This window comes from Phyllostomus hastatus, unplaced genomic scaffold (genome assembly GCF_019186645.2).
Source record: "Phyllostomus hastatus isolate PE091 unplaced genomic scaffold, TTU_PhHast_1.1 phas_scaffold_93, whole genome shotgun sequence".
NCBI classification, from domain to species: Eukaryota; Metazoa; Chordata; class Mammalia; order Chiroptera; family Phyllostomidae; genus Phyllostomus; species Phyllostomus hastatus.
The window spans coordinates 5,541,734-5,563,032 of record NW_025334042.1 but is presented as its reverse complement, the minus strand read 5'-3'; the positions used below and the strand labels follow the sequence as shown (position 1 = coordinate 5,563,032).

Sequence of the window (21,299 nt, the reverse complement as noted above, 5' to 3'; positions counted from 1 at the left end):
GTCAGATTAGATATGTTTATTATTTTGAAAATATCTGCCAAATAGTTCTATCAACAGCTATTTATTATTTTAGAAAAATTCAACAAATCTGAAACATTTGTTATTTTCACAGGAAAAACTCTTACTTCATTATTAAATTTGATAGTCCTATGGGCTTTGGTACAAAATAACCAGCATAATTGTTCATGGAAGATTTTCACAGTGCATCTCCTCTCATCATAAACCACTGCTAGTAAAGCTTCTTTTATTTAAACTAACATAATCTGTACATTCACATTCATGGGCACATACTGAGTTGGCCAAAATGTCCATTACCCTTTTTCCATAAAATAAGAAACACAATTTTCATTTTTACCAGCAACTTTATTGATTTGGATCTTTCGAGTGTGTCAGCTCTCTCCTGCAATTTATTGACTTCCAGTGGGTAGAGGCCAGAGGTGCTGCTAAACATCTTCCAGTGCATAAGACAACCCCACAGCAAAGAATTATTCAGCCAAAATGTTAATAGTACCAAGAAACTTCACAAATCACTTATGATATGTTTGATCAGCCACAGTACCATCTCCATACACTGCACAAATCTTTTTTTGCATTTCAATTGCAGTTTTATCTTTGGTGAAATAACGAGGCGTAATACGCCAAAAATGTTGTGTTATTGTCTTCCATCTTCAGTATTAAAATGGTTGCTCAATTTTTTTTTTTTTTTAAATGCATGCACACTGATGTGACAGCTCTCACAATACAATCTAACAAAATTGGTTTGAATGAAGTTAAAGACAACTAAGCTCTATTAGAGCCACTAAGGAAAAAATGTGATGGACTTTCTGGCCAACCCAATATAAACTGCAGCTCCCTGCAGTACCGTAAAAGCAAGTGAACAAATGGGAGTGCCGCGGTCTAACTCGGAGGTGCAGGACTTCCACTCTCCCGCTTTGCCACTGAACAGTTGACAGACCTAGTGAGGGTGGCACTGTCAAGATATTTATTAGATATCTCTGAAGCTAGTTTCCTTCCTTCCTTCCCTGCTTCCTCCCTTTCTTCTTTCTCATAAACTGCAAATTGAAGTTCCCAAGTATATATTATTACATCCCAGGGGATTACCTCGAGCACCCTATGTACTGTTCCAGTCTATCTTTAATCCTTTTATAGGGGCTGTTATGTACAGCAGAGCAATTTTTCAAAAATACAAGTTCAGCCCTGGCTGGGTAGCTCAGTTGGTTAGAGTATCATCTGATCCCTGGTCAGGGCACATACAAGAATCAACCAATGAATGCATAAATAAGTGGAACAACAAATCAATGCTTCTCTCTCTCTGTGTCTCGCTCCTGCCCCCCTTTCTGTCTCCCCCTCCCCTTCTCTCTTTCTCTCTCTAAAATCAGTAAATAAAAATTAAAATACAAGTTCAGTCATATCCCTCTCTTTCTTAGAAAACTGTAAGACTTCATACTGCACTTAGAATAAAATCCAGAATTCTTGCTCAGATATTTTAATAACTGGAATGTAGTCAGGATATATGCTCCTTAAGAGCAGGGACCTTGTCTTTTTTCCTAATATATTGTGAGCACCTGGCACAGCACCTCGCAGGGATGGTGCAAATAAATGTTTGATGAATAAATATCATATGAATAAAAGAGAATTAATACCTGGAGTTTCATATTTGTGGTACTAAAAAATTAAGACTCTGTTGAAAGGTAAACTGATTTATCTTTTTAGATTACTCTGTAGAAAATCATTACTTCATATCATTTGTGACTCTTCTTTTTTAAAAAATTGAAAGCCAAGATTTCTCAGCTGTCATTTCTGTAAACTGCAGTACTGTGACGTTTCACTGTTACTTGTCCTGTCTGTATGTCTGTGCTGTGACTAAGACGAGTGTGTTTATATGTATATATAGTGGACATATATACACGTCTATATAGTGATCAAATTATAAAAACCTAATCACACAGAAGCTGGGTTTAACATACGCAGCATGCATTTTCCTCCATCACATTTGCAGTCCTCCCTGCAACCGCGGTCGGAGCGACGGCACCTGTGAGGCTCCTCAGTGGTTGTCGGTGCTAAAAAGTGCCTGCTCCTAATTTCTGATAGGTCATCTCCCTGCTGACAGGAGTTTCAGTAGTTGACACTGAATACTTATTTTCAGGCTAAATTTTGGTAGTATATCTTTGCTTTAGTCACTTATTAAGAGATTTTTGAAAATAAGTGCTAAATATTTTGTTTCCAAACTTTGAGATGTTAACTTTTCTAGGAAGCTCATAAGATGGTGCGAGAAGCGAATGTCAAGCAGGCGACAGCAGAAAAGCAGCTGAAAGAAGCACAAGGAAAAGTAAGTTTTTACGGTTTTTAATTGTATACAAACAATTACTTTGTTTTCTTACAAAGTAAGAAATTAGTGAATACTATATATTTTTTAACCACAGCACTAAGTTTTATCAGGGGTTAGATTAAGGTTATATCTCTGAGAATGAGGAAGCCAGTTATGGGGCACAAAGCCCATGAGGTCTCCCCAGATTTCCTAGTGAAGCACCTGTGCAGGTTCTTGGGTGGGATCGCCGCCTCCTCCCAGGTGCAGATTACTGTGAGCATACTGCCTCAGCCCCACAGGCACATAGGAGGGGTTGTCTCCCCAACCTATGACATGAATAGCATGAAGGCTGCAAAGCTGAGGAGGTGCTTACACATGAGATTCCAAGAAACAGGTGTGGTGGATGTGTCTACGCTGTTCCTGATGTCCATCTAGGTCCCAGTGAATCGGTCCACCCCAGCTCAACCCTGAGGTCTGGGTGGTCCCAGTCATCCCGTGGATCCCTCTGGTGCTGTGAGTGGTCGCAGAGCTGGGTAGTCACCTTACCCTATGCCATCCATCATGCACGTGCTGCTCGTAGACTCCCACCCACATATTGTGCTCCCTGGCTGCGGCAGCTCACTCTTCTGGCATTTGGGATAGGACCCTGGATCACGTCCTGGTAAAGTGGGAGGCGGTCAGTCACTCAGCAGCACCACAGGCCGGGCTGCCCTTTGCAGCCATCGGACTGCCAGGAGCCCCGCCGTGGCGGCTGCCAGGTTGACCTTCTTCCTGTTGCCCAGTGATTACTGTCTTAAAGATACCATAACAGTGGGTTTTGTTCTGATTGCACACATGGTGCTTACTTTAGAAGATTTGGAAACTATAAAGGAGAAAATAGCTACTATGTAGATAAAATTAATAGTGAACATATGGTGTCCATTTACATTAGAACCAGATGATTTGAAGGCATGTGAATCACATGTATTATCAAAAGGATTGTATAATCACATTTTAAAGTTAATATTTATTCTCTTCACTAAAAAAGCTACTGAAATGTTAGAGTTTACTATATTAGAAATAAACTATATCTAATGATCATCTCTTATATTGGGGAGATTTTGAAAATTCACATAAATAAAATGTTAGTCAGTTTGATAATTTTTAAATTTCACTAGACATTGTGAATAGCAGCTGAATCCACTGTGTGGAAATATCAGAAAAGTTAGTTTTACTTTGCTTTTATTAGTCCACAGAAAATACAAATCAGACTTATATTTTATCTTTGAAAGTGTTTTGACAAAATTGCTCACCTTTAGCTGCATTGGTCAGTACTGTATATAGTATATGTGACGGTGTTGATTGCTTCTCAAGATTGATGTACTTCAGGCTGAAGTAGCTGCACTGAAGACGCTTGTATTGTCCAGCTCTCCAACCTCACCTACGCAAGAGCCTCTGCCAGGAGGAAAGACCCCTTTTAGAAAGGGGCATACCAGAAATAAAAGTACAAGCAGTGCTATGAGTGGCAGTCATCAGGAGCTCAATGTGATGCAGCCAATTGTAAAAGACTGCAAAGAGGTAACTCCTCAAGGACTGTCCCCTCTGACTCTGTTGATACTTATTTATTCTCATCACTGAGGTGTCAGTTATGATTTTTGCCAGCAAAATTTTTAGCAATATTAAGATGGGGGAGGCTTAATCTAGAGCTGGCTGCTTTCAGGGATTCTTCAGTTCCGTTCTCTACCTGACTGACCCTGGAGTATCTCCTGGAAACTTGGTAAGTTTCTTGATCTCGCTATTTCATTTAGGGAGCAAATTGTCGTGTTTTGTGTAAAGGAGAGCGGGTGGCTTTACTGATCCTGCTAGTTAACATTACTGCTCGGGTGCTCTGACAAAGTGGGAGTGTAGCAAATGTGTGAACATAAGGTGATTCCTTGAAGAACAGTGTGTTGCTTAAATTCTGGGAGGAGGAGAGTTAAAGGAGTCAGCGTACAGGGAGTCTTAGAGCTAATTTAGATAATTAAGCAACAAAAAATAGAATTAATGGAAGACTTATTATTTTAAAAACTACAATGATAACAGATAATATAGAGCTATTTTGAGTAAAAATTATATAATTGTAAAATATTTTTTACTTAATCATTGCATGTGATGAGAATGCATTTCCAAGGGGATTAATCAGTAATTTGTGGAGCAGCCCTCCCTTGTTTTTTCTTAAAAGCTCTATTTTACATTGCCGAAGTCAAGTCCATTAATCTTTAAGAGGCCATCTGTGCTCATTCAGTTAAATTTTTACATGGAGGCCAGGACTTTAGTAAACTGAATAACCAAGGTCATTACTGTTTTAATTGAATTACATCTTGTTTAGTTACCATAAAAGATGCTGCAAGAGAGAAGTTCAATACTTGGTCAGATCTGAATGTGACAAAATACAAAATTTACATTGGTTCTGTTAAATATTTAAGAAACTTTTTTAGTCATTTTCATTTCTTTGAATTTAACATTTTTAATGGCTTGATACAGCTTGTATTTTCATGATGGTTTCTCAGTGTGTGTAATTATGTACCTTTTTTCCTATTGTTTACACTAACAAAGTTGTAATGTTTTCTCCTGGAACATTTTAAAGGTTCACTTTTAGTTAATGAAATCCCCTAAAATATGAATAGGCAGCACTTAACTTTAATAACTTTCAGCTTTGCAGCTATATACTGTATTCTATTTTGTGGAAAATGTGTCAAAAAGTTTTATTAGACAAAAGAAAGACATAAATTTGACGTGTGTTTTAATAAAAGATATAATAACCCAAAAGAAAATGAAACACATTCGTATTTCTGTAGAAAATGTGGTGCAGGCATTCAGCCATAACATTTGCAACATTTAAAACATGCGAGAGTGCATGCACACCCACGGGTCTTCTGCAAGGCTTTGAGATCCAGTCACTTAGGTGTGCATTTGAACTGGACGAGCTTCTTGCTCTGTAGCCTTGGACAACTTACTTTCTCTCTGTAAGCAAGTCTGTAGGAAAGGTTGGATACACTCAGCCTTTTGTTACTTTCATGTAGAATACCTGCACACTTGATTAAGCTATCCTAGAGGCCGTAGCTGTGGTCAATGCCTCATTGAGAATGTACCCAGGGCTTCTGAATAAGAGGGCCTCAGAGCTGAAGGCGGATGAGGGACATTACTCTGGGTGTCTGGGTGTACGTACAGTGCAGCCTTGTATGTTGACAGGTGGCACTGAGCTCGGCTAGGACATCTGTAGGGAAGAACACTTAAATTAGTTAAAAGGGACGAGGGAAAGAGAGGGACAACTGGCAGAGCGAATAAGAAGGCTGGTGCCAGCCTGGATTACTGTTGATAATTCAGTTGGTGGTTACTGGGTGTTCATGTGCCAAAAGATATCTAAATCAGTATTATATTTTAAGATAATCAATTTAGGAGGCTTATATGTGTGCTTCTTTCAAGTTTTGCTGCTTATACAATAAACATTTTGGAAATTCCTTTGAAAATGCCTTCAGGTAATAATAGAACAATTAGTGTCATTTTTACCCCAAACTTTTGGTTTTACAATTTAGTCAGTCTCAGTTTTTTCAAATACTTTATTTAACTTAGGTCCAAATTAATTTTTTATTACTTTCACTAAAGACTTGTCATCATTTTTTATATTCAGAACAGTGTGCACATGTGTCTTAAGAGGCACGCCACGTTAACTTTGGGGAGGGATGAGGGTTGCATCATTAGATACCGTGGTGGGTACATTGAACAGGGCTGATGAATCATTTGGAAGTTTGAATTTTTTAAAAGAAAAATTGTCACCAGGTATTACAACTAATTAAGAATGGTTCAGTTTATTATTTTAAATGAAGAGTATTTCTTTTTCAGTAATGTTTATAATTTTATATTCATACTTTTTAAAAAGTTATTTTTGTGTTTTTTTTTGTTTTGTTTTGGTTTGTCAGGCTGACTTATCTCTGTATAATGAATTCAGATCTTGGAAGGATGATCCCACAATGGACAGAACATGTCCTTTCTTAGACAAAATCTATCAGGAAGATATATTTCCATGTTTAACATTCTCAAAAAGTGAGGTAACTACAAAACTTTTTTAATAAAAATGCTTTAGAGTTGCTTCTATACCTTTTACTAAATCATGTTATATATTTTAATATCTCTTACATAAATAAGTTATTGTAAAATGTCATGTTTACCATTTCCCCTGTTCCATACGAGGATCATCATTTCTTGGCATTCGGGGACTGAACATCTTTTTTTTGTGAGCGCAGGGCCAATCACACAGCAGTGCGCACTGCGCTGGAGCGCAGGCTTCACTCTGTGTTGAGGGCGGGGTGTGTTCTTGATGCTCAGTCCGGGGCGCCGTGCAAGGGCCATACTACGCTCTAAGGTGTTGTTGGGTGTATCTGTACGTAATAAAAACTTATATTTAGTTTCCTCATCTTGAAAATGAGGGGAAAGGTCTTCCTTGCCTATGTCATAGGGTTGTTAAAGGAGGTGAATTAAATAGATACGTAAAAAGGTCATGATCTTCATTTGCTCTTACATGTGGAAGGTTTTTCTGTAAATATCCTGTCAATCAGGGTTTAAGATAGTTAAGCCTAAAAGTCTTTTGCTAAGTCTTTAGAGGGTTTAATGATAACATTACTTGTAAGGAGAAGTTAAGATGAGCAGTAAAACACTTTTGATACGTAATATGTTATTCACTGTAGCTCTGTGCCTGATTTTCGGCAGGCCATTCAGTATTAGTAATTTTGCCAGACCGAAGTAGTCTGCCCATTTCATCTGTTGTTTATTAGTTACTACCATCTCCATCTGGGCATTTAATATTTAATAATTCTGTTCATTCTTTTGTACACATAAATGGAAGTTCAGAAAATACATAGCTATAAATAGTATATATTGTTGTTATGAATGACCAGTATTAAACATATTGCATATATTTAACAAAATAAGGCATTAAAATACTTATTTTGAAGTTGCACTAACAGTGTATGTTAATTGTGGGTAAGCTTGAACTGAGATTGGAATTAATGCCTTTAATTCTCTTCCAGGTAATGAGAAAAGTTATTTAGCTGTAACTGAATTGCCTTTCTTAACAATGTTTGAATCGTAAAAGAATTCAAATCAAGATTACATGGTTTCTTTTTTCCCCCATTGGCTAAGGCCAAGCCAGTGGAGCTCGGGGAAAGAATGTTAAAAATTGGTTCACTGTAGAATACAAATTTGGTATTTTTCTACCAGCACAGTGTCTAATACTTTTTTTTTAAGTTGGCTTCAGCTGTTTTGGAGGCTGTGGAAAACAATACTCTAAGCATTGAGCCAGTGGGATTGCAGCCTGTTCGGTTCGTGAAAGCTTCTGCAGTCGAATGTGGAGGACCCAAGTACGTTTTCAGAACCACGTCTTGTGGAAGATACTGAGTTTTTAAATGTTTATGTGTTGTAATTAGTTTTCCCAGTTTTAAATGTCATTAAATTTCTGTTGGTTTTCTGTATGGAGCCTAGGCCACTCAGGCACAAATCTCCAGACAGTGTGGGACGTAGTGTTTCAAATTAGAGTCAAAAGGGAGCCCTTTTAATTACAGAAACGTCCGTGCATGTTAGGGATCCAGGCAGTCCAGGAGTTAGAGACTCTTCCTTTGAACCACGTGTGGTGACCCATTGGTTGGTCATAGTCACTTCAGTGGGTCCTAAGCAGAATTTTTGTTTGTTACACATATATGTATAATTGTGCGTCCTCAGTTTCTGTGTAAAATGTCTGTTCCCAGGGGTCACCAGCAAAATTAGTTGGGAAGACAGTGATTTAGACCAAGTCTTATCAAGCATGAAGACAGGTACCAAAAAAACTTAGGTAGTGAAAGACTTAAGTAGCCTTCTCCTTTCATACTGTCATAATAAAGGATTCTCACTTGGGGAAATGATCGGTTCTGTCTTCGTGTGTGAGAGATGTTTGGCAGTTGTGAACTTCAGAGGTAAGACTTCCGCATTCTCGTAGCGGGGCAGGCTCTTTCCCATCCAGATCTAGGAGGAAGAAAGATTGAAATCAAGAGTACCTAAAGCCTTTGGCACAGCTGGTTAAAAAGGGACTAGGAAAGATGTTGAGGAAGCTGCTTACTTGGTGGTTTAGAACTAGATTAATATAGGGGGCTGGAAAGCCCAAGATAGCTCGTAGAGGGCAGCAAGTGACTCTTGTCTGGGTCAGTTTGAAGACAGAAGAGGAAAAGGCTGAGTGAGAGTCACTAAAGGTCTATGTTATAAAGCCTGTTGTGGGAGTTGTCTGACCTTTCCCCTTCCCTGCTAATGCAAATTATGTTCTCAGTAGGATCAGATAGTGTTGTTATTTGGGTAATCATTTGTGGAGGGGCCTAGTCACATGTGTGCTGTGTGGGCCACATACCCCACCTAGAGTTGTGTCCTGTCTACACTCTAGTGAAGCACCTGTAGCACAGTGGCCTCTGAGGTTGGGCAAGGTGTTCACATTCTTACATTCTACTCCACAGACATGCATGTATTTTTATCCTGATCATTAATGCCAGCAGTGTTCATGCTTTTAAGATTTGTGTTATACCTTATTTTAAATATAGCATATAGTAGTTTTTAATCGTAAAATTTTAAATTCGTGCTTGCATAATGTATCACATAGACATGTGCAAATATATGACGACAAATGAGTATCAGTTAAAGTGGATTTGTATAGTATCTTAGTAAAATAATTATATAGACTAGGGTCAGGGAACAGTTTACATAGTTTAAGGATATTGTGTTTGTGGGAAGAGGGCCAGAAACCCAGTTTTTGTTTTAAGTGCATATTGTGTGGAAAATACACTTTAGGATGATGTCGTCCTCTTTTTCGAAATGTGGAATGAAGCATGGCTCTGGCAAGGCTGCCGTGGACTAGGTTAGGAAGATAATCTCTAAGGAATGGCGGAGTGCTACAGGAATTTTGAGGATGATAGTCCAGTGGTGGGGACCAAATTTGACCTGGGGTTTTGAAGCATGGGTGGGGTTTGGATAGAAAAAGAGCAGATATGACCAAAAGCCTAGAAACAAGGAAGCGCGGTGCGTTCAGAGGGTGGCAAGTGTGTGTGGAGGGAAGATGGGACGGATCTGAAGAAAACTTAGGGGACCATTAGGTTTGAGTGGAGGCCTGGTCATAGACAAAGAAGTTAATGATGACTGAATAGGAGAATGATGTGGCATTTGGAAATTAATGGGAGGGGCTCTGCTTTTGGGAAGATGATAGGTCTGGATTTATACATTTTGACGTCCCAAGTAAAAATGGCAAGCAAGGGTTTGAAAGCTCGGTACCAGTGCTGGAGCTGACGGCAGACTCGGAGGTGGTGTGGAGTGCAGACAGAACAGTGGGATCGGAGGTCAGAGGACTCAGCATCAGCTCCTAGCTCACCTGAAATACGTTGGTGGTGACAGTTTTCAGATGGCTTTAAAAATGAGAGAACTTCAATACTTTTTATTTAAAAAATTGATACTTAAAATCACTTTAGCAGATCCTTTCAAAATTAGGCAAAATAGTAGACAAACAGGTATGATCTGTTTCTAGAAGGATAGTGTATAAATGGATTTTTATCAGTTTGATGGTCCTATTTTTTTCTTGTATAAAATTATACTTTTGGAAATTCTAAAGACTTCCAACACTTGTTCTCTAAATTTCTTGATCTATCTTTCCTGAGCTAGTAGTTTAGTGTGTTTGAAAAATACTGTTATAGATCATTAAAGGAATTCGCTAATAAAGAAACAATGAAGCAAAATTTCTTTGAAAAGACAAAAATTATTTTGTGATTAGAATGGCCATCTCCAAAATTATCCTGTGTTAAATACACATTTTCTGTGTTTTCTTAATATGGAGGCATAATTGTGTCATTTCTTGTTAGTGGGAATTTAATGTTCATTTAATTTTTTAAATTATTTAATTTGTGATGTCATATAAAACGCTATTGGCCACTTTATTTTACTTAGAATTGCAGTAATTTTGCATTGATCAGGAGTGGTAGTTGTATTCAGCCAGGCTCCTGACTGCCCCGGGTAGCAGCTGGGCTGCTGCAAGCCCAGCCTGGTACACAAGCCAGCTTCGTCCTGAGCGGTAGAGTGAGTGACAGGTAGTCTCTGTGCACCGACAACCAGGAACACGCTTGGTGCCAGACATTTAAGGTGAATACAGCCCAGTCCCTGTTCTCAAGAGGCTTATAGCCTAATTCCAACCAGAAGGCCCTTATACCAAATTTTAGATTTTTATAGTATGTAAATAGAAAGGATGGTATATTGAAATGTAGTCTACCCTTTCTATAACTGTTAAGATTTGGTATTTTTGTAAGGTGGCTTATTCCTTTGTATTTCTCAGGCCTAGGTACCACATTAAATGCGTGTAAACCAACCGACCACACCAAAAAAGTACCTTATCTGGAAACTACTAGCCTGAAAGCTGTTGGTAACATGTTTTGAGACTCGATAATCACCATTAGGCTTTCTCCGACCCAGGAAGGAGTCGAAGTCCTGGAAAGCCGAGGAGCTTTCCTGTACCAGATCACTCATGGGTGTATTTGCTCCAGGACAGGATGTGTATTTAAAACACTTAGTTTCTATTTCTAGAACCACATTTAAGGTTATGCTGTTAAGCTCACGTTAGACTGGTAACCCCAAAAAGGGAGGGACTCTGTCTTTTCCATCATGGTAGCCCAGCATCTAGAGCAGCGGCCTGGCACAGAGCAGGGTCTCAAATACTGGTTGTCTTCAGCTTGTACAGAAGGTAGAGAAAAATGCCTTTAATTTAAAAAAACTGAAATTTATCATTATTTTGCAGAAAATGTGCTCTCACTGGCCAGAGTAAGTCCTGTAAACACAGAATTAAATTAGGAGACTCAAGCAATTATTATTATATTTCTCCTTTTTGTAGATACAGGGTAAGTAACTTAATCACGGATTTTAATAAAGTTTATTGTTACATAAGACATGTAATTACTGATGACATTTTCTCCTTCCGCCCTAGATCACATCTGTGTGTAACTTTTTTACGTACATTCGCTACATTCAGCAGGGACTTGTGAAACAGCAGGATGGTGAGTGTTCTCAGTGCCTCATAACACATCTGCGTAAAAGTTCAGTGATGCTTAAATAAACTTTATTGTTGGTCTAGTTATATCGAGTCCCTTTTATAGTTCTAATAAAATGTGTGCAGAATTTGGAAGCAAATATCTCTTTTAAAACATTGTGTTTAATCTTCATACTTGCCTCATTTTACTGTGATTCTGAGTTTTAAGCAGAATCAGCTTTAACTCTTAAGAGGTATACGATAAACCAGATGATAAGTGTGCAGTGAGAACAGAGCTCGTTGAATTTACTCCTGAGGAGATAAAAATGAGTAAGCTGTAGACACGGTCGGATTTATTCCACTTGGTGAAAACCACAGGAGCTAACAATGCTTTTCTGTATTTTCTACCTTCACGTGAGAGTCAGTGAGCAGCCGTGACATGGTATAATCCTGCGTGGAGTGAAGGTTGCTGTGTTGTAAATCAGCAGACACACGCAGGTGGCATGTGCAGGAGAACCACCCTCACGCGGGTGTTGCCGTAGCCGAGTGTCTCGGTCCCGGGCACAAAGCAGGTGTGGCTGCGTGCACCAGGGCAGTGCTGCTGGAGCGCAGGTGGCTGTTTCGGAACAGAAGTGACAGACGCTGGGCAGGGGCAGGTCCGTGCCGGTTTTGTGTTTGAAGTTGTGGGGAGTTTTCCTGTTCATACATTTTTTGAGACACTGAAAATGTTCTTTTTTTTTATTCTTATACTTAAAAACTAATAGAAGCCTTGTGTCTTTCAGTCAGATAAAGCAGTGAATCTTAATTCTGTGGAAAAGTTAGTCATGCCCATAAAAACTTAGTTTAACATTTCTCGGGCTCCGGTAGAGTGAACACAGGTAGAAGAATGAAGGTGAAACCTGTTGCTAATTAATGTTGAATTTCAGAAGTTGTGTAGCATAAACATAGTCTTTCTTTAAACTGCACAATGCTTTCTATGACTCTAATAAAATTGAAGTCTTTTTGAATCCTGTTGGTGGATAATATGATTTAAGCTGGAGGACAGATGATTTTTGTTATGTTAAAGTGACACGCATATTTTTTTCTCCTTATTAGAATGATGTTTTTGTAGGGAAAGAAGGCTGAGAGATAATTTACTTTATGTAAATAGAAAGAGTCATGACTGATGGTCAGGTGTTGATGATAAAAGTAATTTGTTCTCTGGTTTCCATCACTCTTTCACTTGACAGTATTAGATGCACATCATATACTGTGTGGGTTTGTAGTAAATAAATATTATTTATAAGAAAATCTCTGTGACTTTTTCTGTTTATTCTCTGTGCTTGTGCCCAAAAGAATTCAGGGCAGCTAAACTGAAAGCAAGGTTTCTCAACCTTTGTACTGTTTAACATTTTAAGCTGGATATACCTTCTTGTGGGGGACTGTCTTTTACATTGTAGGATGTTTAACAGTATCCCTGGGCGTCACTCACTAGATCCCAGGGATGAAAAATGTCTCCAGAAATTTCCAGTGAGCCCCTGGACAAAATCTCTCCTGGTCAAGAACTAAATCTGATCCTATGTCAGATGAAGACATTTTATTGTCTGAAATATAGAGCCATCTCTTTTTGTAATGTTTTAAATTATATTTTACTGATTATGCTATTAGAGTTGTCCTGATTCCCCCCGCCTTTACCACCCTTCACTCAGGCAATCTCCCCACCGTTGTTCATGTCCATGGGTCATGCCTATAAGTTATTTGACTACTTCATTTCCTGTACTGTACTTTACATCCCCATGGCTATTCTGTAACTACCTATTTCTACTTCTTAATCCCCTCACCCAATTCTACACATTCCTCTCACATCTGGCAGCCATCAAGATGCTCTCTGTATCCATGATTCTGTCTCAGTTCTTGTTTGCTTATTTTGTTTTTCAGATTCATTTGGTTTTCCAAATGTATTTTTGCCACATTATTGTTCATAGTTTTGATCATCTTCATTTTCTTAAATAAATCCCTTCAACATTTCATATAATAATGGCTTGGTGATAATGAAGGCCTTTAGATTTTTCTTGTCTGGGAAGCTCTTTATCTGCCCTTCGATTCTAAATTATAGCTTTGGTGGGTGAGCAGTTTTGGCTGTAGGTCCCTGCTTTTCATCACTTTGAATATTTCTTGCCAATCCCTGCTAGCCTGCAAAGTTTCTTTTGAGAAATCAGCTGACAGTCTTATAAGAACTCCCCTCTAAGTAACTAACTCCTTTTCTCTCGCTGCTTTCAAGCTTCTCTCTTTATCTTTAACCTTTGGCATTTTAATTATGATGTGTCTTGGTGTGGGCCTCTTTCCATCCACCTCGTTTGGGACTCTCTGAGCTTCCTGGACTTGCATGTCTATGTCCTTCACCAATTTAGGGAATTTTTCTTTCATTATTTTCTGAAATAGATTTCCAATTTCTTGCTCTTTCTCTTCTTCTTCTGGCACCCCTATGAAGTGAATGTTAGAGTGCTTAAAGTTGTCCCACCAGGCTGCTTACATTATCTTCATTTTTGCGGGGGGGATTCCTTTTTCTTCCTATTCTGATTGGTTGTTTTTTTTGTTTTTGTTTGTTTGGTTTTTTGTTCCTTATGTTCCAAATCATTGATTTGATTCTTGGCTTCACCCACTCTACCATTGCTTCCCTGTAAATTGTTCTTTATTTCAATTAGTGTATTGTTCATTTCTCACTGGGTCTTTTTTATGCTGTTGAGGTCCTCACTAAGTTCCTTGAGCATCCCTGTAACCAGTGTTTTGAACTCTGCATCTGACAGATTGCTTATCTCCATTTCTTAGCTCTTTTATGGGGTTTTGACCTGCTATTTCATTTGAGCCACGTTTCTTTGTCTTCTTGTTTTGACAGCCTGCCTATGTTTGTTTCTATGTATTAGGTAGAGCTGCTTTGAGTCCATGTCTTGGTAGTGTGGCCTAATGTAGTAGGTGTCCTGTAGGGTCCAATGGCACAGCCTCCCCTGTCACCTAAGCTGTGTACTCAAGGTGTCCTCTTCGTGTGGGCTGAGTACACCCTCCTCCTGTAGTTGAGCCTTGGTTGCTGTTGGCAGATCAACGGGAGGGATTTACCCAGGCCAGTGAGCTGCAAGGACTGGCTGTGATTACTGACCACCAGCCTCCACCCTACATGGAATATCACCTGTGCAGGAGTAGGGTGGTGGTGCTCTGATGTGGTCTGTAACAGTCCACTGGGTATGCTGGCCCTGGGGTTTACCGGGTGGTGCAGACTATGGTCAGCCATGACCTGTGTTTTTTCGGGGCCACCCTGCCTGAGCCGTAAAGCAGTCTGAGATGGCTGCTGCTTGTGCTGGGTTTGGAGATGCCCAGGCAAAGGCAAGCTGTGAATCTAGGCTGGCTGCCACTAGTGCCAGGCCTGGAGCTCACTGAGTCCAGCTGTTGCTTGTTTGATAGGATTTCAGAAGTTGTGCAGCATGAGCCAAGACCAGCCGTTGGTATGGAAAATCACCTTGGATGGGCCTATAAGTTGGGTGAGACAGAGTCTCTAGAGATCTCCAGGGTGGGTCAAACAGTGTTAGCCAGGTTGATGGAGACCCAGATATGGCACCATCCTACAGGCTCTGTGTCTCTGTGCGGGGAGGGTTTAGAGAAGGGACAATGGCCTCTCCTTGCCTTGATGCCAGACACTTCAGTTCTTCCCTATATGCCACTGGTGCCTTTCAAGCTGCTACCCTGGTGCTGAAGTCCAGAGGGAGTAAGTCTGAGTAGGTGAGTCTGTGTGTAGGTTCTTTAAGAAGCACTGCTTGGGGCTCCAGAAGTTTCCTCTACCGACGCAATCCCCACTGGTTTTTGCAGCCAGAAGTTGTGGGGATTTATCTTCCTAGTGCTGGAACCCTGGTCTGGGGGTCCTGGTATGGGGTAGGGACTCCTCTCTCCTGAGATATCCTTCCTGAATTTTTATCAGCCGCACGTGGATGTGGGACTGGCCTATTCTGCATCTGCAGTTCTTCTACTAGTCTGGATGGATGTGATTTCTTTAATTCCATAGTTGTCAGATGACTCCCATTCAGCTTGATTTCTGACGGCTCTGAGTGATGGTGGTTCTATATTTTAGTTGTGATTTTGTTGAGGTTGTGGGCAGAGGCATGCCTTGTCTGCCTACGCTGCCATCTTGACTGGAAGTCTGTAGAGACATCTCTTTTGTACTCACAGAGGGGGCTTACAAATGTAGAGAAATGGAAATTTACAGGTCATCCTCTACATTTGTTTTTATTTCTAATTTGAACTATATATAAAACTTTCCCTATTAGGCACAAAAATGTTACTGAGTTCTCTGGACTGTCTCTTGTTTTCCTTTTCACTCTTTGTAATTATTAATGAAAAGTGCAATGGCCAAGATGTAGTAACTAGAGCAAGAAGATGTAGAAGCTAGATAACAACTTGTGCATAATTGAGCGTTGAGTGTAATTGCTTACAAAGGCAGCAGCATTGCTCTTTACTCAGGACACAGAAACGTCTCCCTTCTGTTGGGCTAATGTGGTGGTCACTGATGTATCTAACAAATAACTGTGGCAGAATGGTGACTACTGCTTATTTAAAACTGGGATACTCACAAGTACATGAAAAAGTGTGTGTGAAATAGCAGTAGAATGTCTAGGCTTTGGGTATGTCATTAGGAAATGCCAAATGGCTTTCCAGGTAATCTTAGATTATCACTGAAACATGGTAAAAATAATTCAGATGGTATTTTATAATTTATGTTTCTCTCTTTCCTGTTTGTACAGTTGATCACATGTTTTGGGAAGTTATGCAGCTGAGAAAAGAGATGTCACTGGCAAAGCTGGGATATTTCAAAGAGGAGCTCTGACCCTCTGGCTGGGACCATGCACGAACCTCCTTGAAAACCTGGAAGATGGCTGAATATTTTTATGGTTACTTGATATTTATTTCCAAGGTCTGGGCCCAAGACTTCCTCCCTCTTTTGCAATTTACACCAAGAAGTACTGTGATTTCTTTTAAACTGACCTATGCTGTTTTTGCTTATTCTTTAGTTGAACACTAGAAAAAACTACAGGTGTACTAGTGATTGTAATTTATAGTTGCAAAAAGAAAAGCTAAATAAATAAATATTAGATCGAATGTGTTTTTGCTTTTCTCTTCTAGCTCTGACGTAGCACATGGGGTCAGCTGAATGTATTACATCAGCAGCCTGTGGGAGGCAAGGAAGAAAGCTGAGTGGATAGGGTCAGCCTCTGTCTCTCCACTAGAATGTCCATTTTATATATTGGGATTTAAAAAAAAACTTTTATTTAAGGAGAATTCTGCTGTTTAAAAGTCTGAAAGTTACTGTTTTAATCATTCTGTTCTTTATAATTTAAAGAATCCCTTTATTTGGTAATTAGTTAGATAGAGGATAGTCACATTTTATCCCAGAAATGCATTCTTGAACATCCTGATGTAATATATTCATACTTTATATATGTTGAGCACTGTAATAGGCATTGAAAGAATATAAAGATAAATAAGGAATTTGATGTATCTCAAGGAGCTTCGAAGGAGTGTGGGTGAAAGAATGGTACATGCAGAGCGTACATGGACCACAGATTGGTATATGGACCAATCCGTAAGTTCCAAATTGTAAAACTGACATCATGTGGAGAAACTGTTTATTAAAATTAGTTATAAAAGCAAAGTGTTTCATGGTAGAAATGTTGTTAAGTATAGAAAAGGACAAGGAAGAAATGACAAATGAATGTCTCCATCTGAAGAAAGCTACTGTTAATATTTTTAAAGAATAATAGCCTTTCAGCTTTCAGATGTTTCATACATAATTCTGAAACTAAAAGCAGACTTTCTTACTTTAAAAATTTAAGTATTTTTCTACACATCTTGATCACTCTAAGGTTTTGATTATGGGATAATTTTTTATCACTTGATGACATGCTTATTGATTCTAGAAAGAGGGGATGTGAGGGAGGGAGAAAGGGAGAGAAGCAGGGATTTGAGAGGGAAACATCAATTGTTTGACTCTTGTATATGCCCCCACTGACGACCAAACGCGCACCCTAGGCCTGTGTCCTGACCGTGAATCAGACCCATGACCTTTCGGTTTACAGGGCAGTGCTCCAACCAACTGAGCCACACCAGGCAGGGCAGGATGTTAATATAATTTAATTTTGTTTGGAGAGTAAGTTGTTTAAATTTTTTTTCACATCATACTTTTGTGATGATGAGTATCTTTATGTATATACTTTGAACATTGTTGGGTTATTTCCTTCATGTAGATGCCTAGCAGTAAAAGTGTTGGGTCAAACAAGGTGTATGTGTATTTTAAAACTTTTGATTTCTATTGCCCAGTTGCCCTCCAGAAGAGATGAACCAATTGATATTCACAGCAGCAGTGAATGAGAGAGCAGGTTTTCTGAAGATGGCATTGTGTTCAGTCCTGTCTCAAAGGCTCAGTCAGCCTTAACCTATACAAGACTCGGTTACCAGGATGGATGGGAGTCCACTGACAAAAGGACATTTGAGAATGATACGGTAGAAACAGTGATTACCATACTCAGGTCAAGAATCTGAAATTGAACACGAAAAGAACTTTGAACCTAGAATTTTATGTCCTGGTAAATAGTTATTTTAATGGAAGGGCACAATAAAAATGTTCTCAGACATTCAAAGCTTCAGAAGATTTTCCAACAAAGGTGGAAATTAAAAGCACCTTTGGAGAAAGCACTTAAATATAAAGATAAATGAATTCAGGAGATGCTACAAGAGATTTGAGAAGAAGAGTAATCAGATACTTAGGGGAAGTTTGTTGATAACTTTGAAAAGAATAAATGTAGGACTAAAGAAAGTAAAGCATATCAATAACTTTATAATTTCAACACATGGGAGTAGTAGGGGACCAGAGAACATGAAGATCAAGTTCTTGTCAGAAGGAAAAAGACAGAAAAGAAAAATAGTGTGACACAGAAATAAAAAGATGATTTAACCACTGAATTGTACACCTTAAAAGGGGATTTCTATGGTATGTGGATTATATCTCAGAGCTGTTTAAAAACATTTTTTAAAGTACTTTAAGATGGTGAGATAAACTCACCAGTGAGAAGATAGTCAAATTGGGTTAAGGTATATTTATAGACAAGGCATAATGACATGAAAATGTTTAAAAAGAATAGAAAAATATCAGGAGGATAAAAAGGTGAAGGGATTAAGAAGTACAAAGTGGTAGTTATAAAATAGTCACGGGGAGACAAAACAGTAAAATGCAGCACAGGGAATATCGTTGACAATACTGTGATAACTGTGTGTCAGGTGGGTACTAGACTTCTGGGGGATCGCTTCGAAATTATGTAAATGTGTACCCACTATGCCATACACCTGGAACTAAAATATGTTGAATATATACCGTAATTGAAAAAACTAGTTACCAGGAAAATAACAAAAGAAAGCTTGTGTGGTTATACTATTACCAGACAAAGTACACAAGACAAAGGTATTATTAGAGGTAGAGATGGTGAGTTCACCAAGGAGACTTAAGAAGATAGTAGTAATAAATGTTGGAAATAGAAATAAATTTTAAAATGCTAAGGGCTGACTAATAGTGAATATCACAATATAGGGTACAGAGTAAATAATGGTTCAAGGGAAACTTTATAGTCTTAAATCTTTATTTACATTTTAAAAATGAGTTAAGTGTTCTGTTGAAGAAGTTATAAAAGAACAAGATAAAGGAGATGAGCAGAAGCTGAGAAAATGATTGCAATAGAGGGTCAACGAAGCTGTGAGACAACTTTGAAAAGATTAACAAAGTACACAAAAATTTGGGGCAGGTTTATCATGGAGAAAAGAGAAACTGCACAAATAACCCACATCGGGCAGGGAAAAGGGTAGGCACTATATAAACTGCAGGTGTTAAAACAGGCAAATATTATGAACAACATGCTGATAGGTTTTAAAGTTTAGGCAGAATGGAGAAATTTCTAGAAAATGTTATATTTTGATAAGAAATCAGAAGCCTAAGTAAGCAGGGTTAAATAGTATTAATATAAAGGTATGGAAATAGAAATCTAACCATAAAGAAAACTCTAGGGATAGATGGTTTTACCAAACAGAATGGGTTATTCTAGTTTCACATATTCTCCTAGAAATTATATGTCTCATACAACAAAACCAGTATATACATGGTAGTAAAACCACATATGGACAATCAAGAAAGGAAAATTATAGGCCCATTATGGTCATGACTATGCATGCAAAGTAAACAATGTAACATACCAAGTTACACTGACCAAGTGGTATTTAACTGAGGAAGGCAAAGATGGTATATTAGAAAATTTATAAATCTTACACATTTACAGAATAAGAGTGAAAAATCAATTGATCAGTAGGTGCAAAAAAAATTTAATAAAAACACCCATTAATGATAACCTTTGGCTGTTTGTAAGTGAAAGGGTACTTTTCAACTTGGCAAAGGCTATCTTAAAAAATCCTGAAATAAACACCATTTTAATGGGGGACACATGAAAAGCATTCTCTTTAAAGAAGTGAGACAAGGATGATTGCTGTTTTCACTTTTATTCTACATTGTACTAGAAATGTTAGTCATTGCAGTAAGATGAGGAAAATAAGGTATTATTGGGAAGGAGGAAGTAAAACTCATTTGCAGATAATGTGATTGTCTACACAGGAAACTGCCCCACCTCCAAGAAGTCTTTCATCAAAACACTAGACACAACTGCAGAGTTAGGTGGCTAAATATAGGATCACTATATAATTGTGAATTGTAGCTATATACACCAGCCACAGTTAGAAAGCAGAATGTTTTAAAAGACACCAAACAATTGCAAAAACAATTCTTAAATGCATAGCAACAAATCTGACCAAATATGTGCCAGATTGGTACATAGAAAGCTGTAAAACTTGACAAAAAGGCATTAAAGAGGACTAAAGTTGTTTTTATGTTTGCGTAGAAAAACAATATCCAAAAAATGTCAGTTTTCTCCCAAACTGATACATAGATTCAATGCATCTTCAAACTAAATCCCAACATTCTCCTGGAATTGACAAGCTGATTTGAAATGTTTGTGACAGAGTCAAGGATGAAGAATGACGAGGGCACTTGTGAAGAAAAGGGAAGAACTTACCCCACCAGAAGGACTTTTTATGAGGCTGAAATATTCAAGAGTGTGTGACATTAGTGTGGACAATGGACATAGTGGCCAGTGGAGCAGAATAGCCCCAAAGCAGATGACCCACAAGTACATGTAAATTTCACAAAATGTACCTGCATGTGTGGGTCTGGTAGATCAGTGATTGATCTATTAAATGGGCCTGACAAAGGAAGGGAAAATACAAAGATCTTTTCACACACACACACACACACACACACACACAACTGTTTAAATGACCTGAACTTTTAGAATTTCTGATGTAGTAATTATAGTTGAAATTGTAGGTGAACTATATTTCAAAAATATAGGTGAATATCTTTCTAATCCTGCTTACTTGAATAACTTAATAAACTTGAAGCAAAACAAACCATAAAAGGTCATTAATCATAACAGTTGTGCTATATTGTATGTTGTGAATTTAGAAGTTTTGTTCATCAAAAGACATATTAAAGCCAAACTACAAACTATGAGAAGATATTTGCAAAGCTAGGGCCAGTAGCATATTAGTTTCAAGAACATATACAGAAATTCTAGAAATCAACAAGCAAGAAAACAGACAATCTAACAAAAAAATGAGGAAAAGACTAAAACAGGTCTCCACAGAATTGGAAATGCATGTGGAACAAAACTCTGAAAAACCATTCATTTCAAAGTTGAACATTTATATACCCGTGGTCCAGCAGCTCCACTTTTAGATAGACTCTCAAGAGAAGTACTTGCACAAAGTGCCCCAGAACACATATGTAATAATGTTCCCGCATTATTATAAAGCCCTTCAATGGGAGGGTAGAGTGTTGAGCGC

General features: G+C 38.4%; 1 protein-coding gene across 1 annotated transcript in view; it reads left to right on the top strand.

Annotated features, from left to right (window-relative positions):
* LOC123812723 (RAB3A interacting protein) overlaps positions 1-16,463 on the top strand; it is a 51,007-nt gene extending 34,544 nt beyond the window's left edge. The window contains exons 6-12 of the mRNA XM_045829555.1: positions 2,252-2,329; positions 3,662-3,865; positions 6,247-6,375; positions 7,571-7,683; positions 11,115-11,214; positions 11,301-11,370; positions 16,109-16,463. Coding sequence (XP_045685511.1) covers positions 2,252-2,329; positions 3,662-3,865; positions 6,247-6,375; positions 7,571-7,683; positions 11,115-11,214; positions 11,301-11,370; positions 16,109-16,191 — 777 coding nt within the window. The 3' untranslated portion in view covers positions 16,192-16,463. The remainder of the gene's footprint in view (positions 1-2,251; positions 2,330-3,661; positions 3,866-6,246; positions 6,376-7,570; positions 7,684-11,114; positions 11,215-11,300; positions 11,371-16,108) is intronic.
* Positions 16,464-21,299: the final 4,836 nt, after the last annotated feature.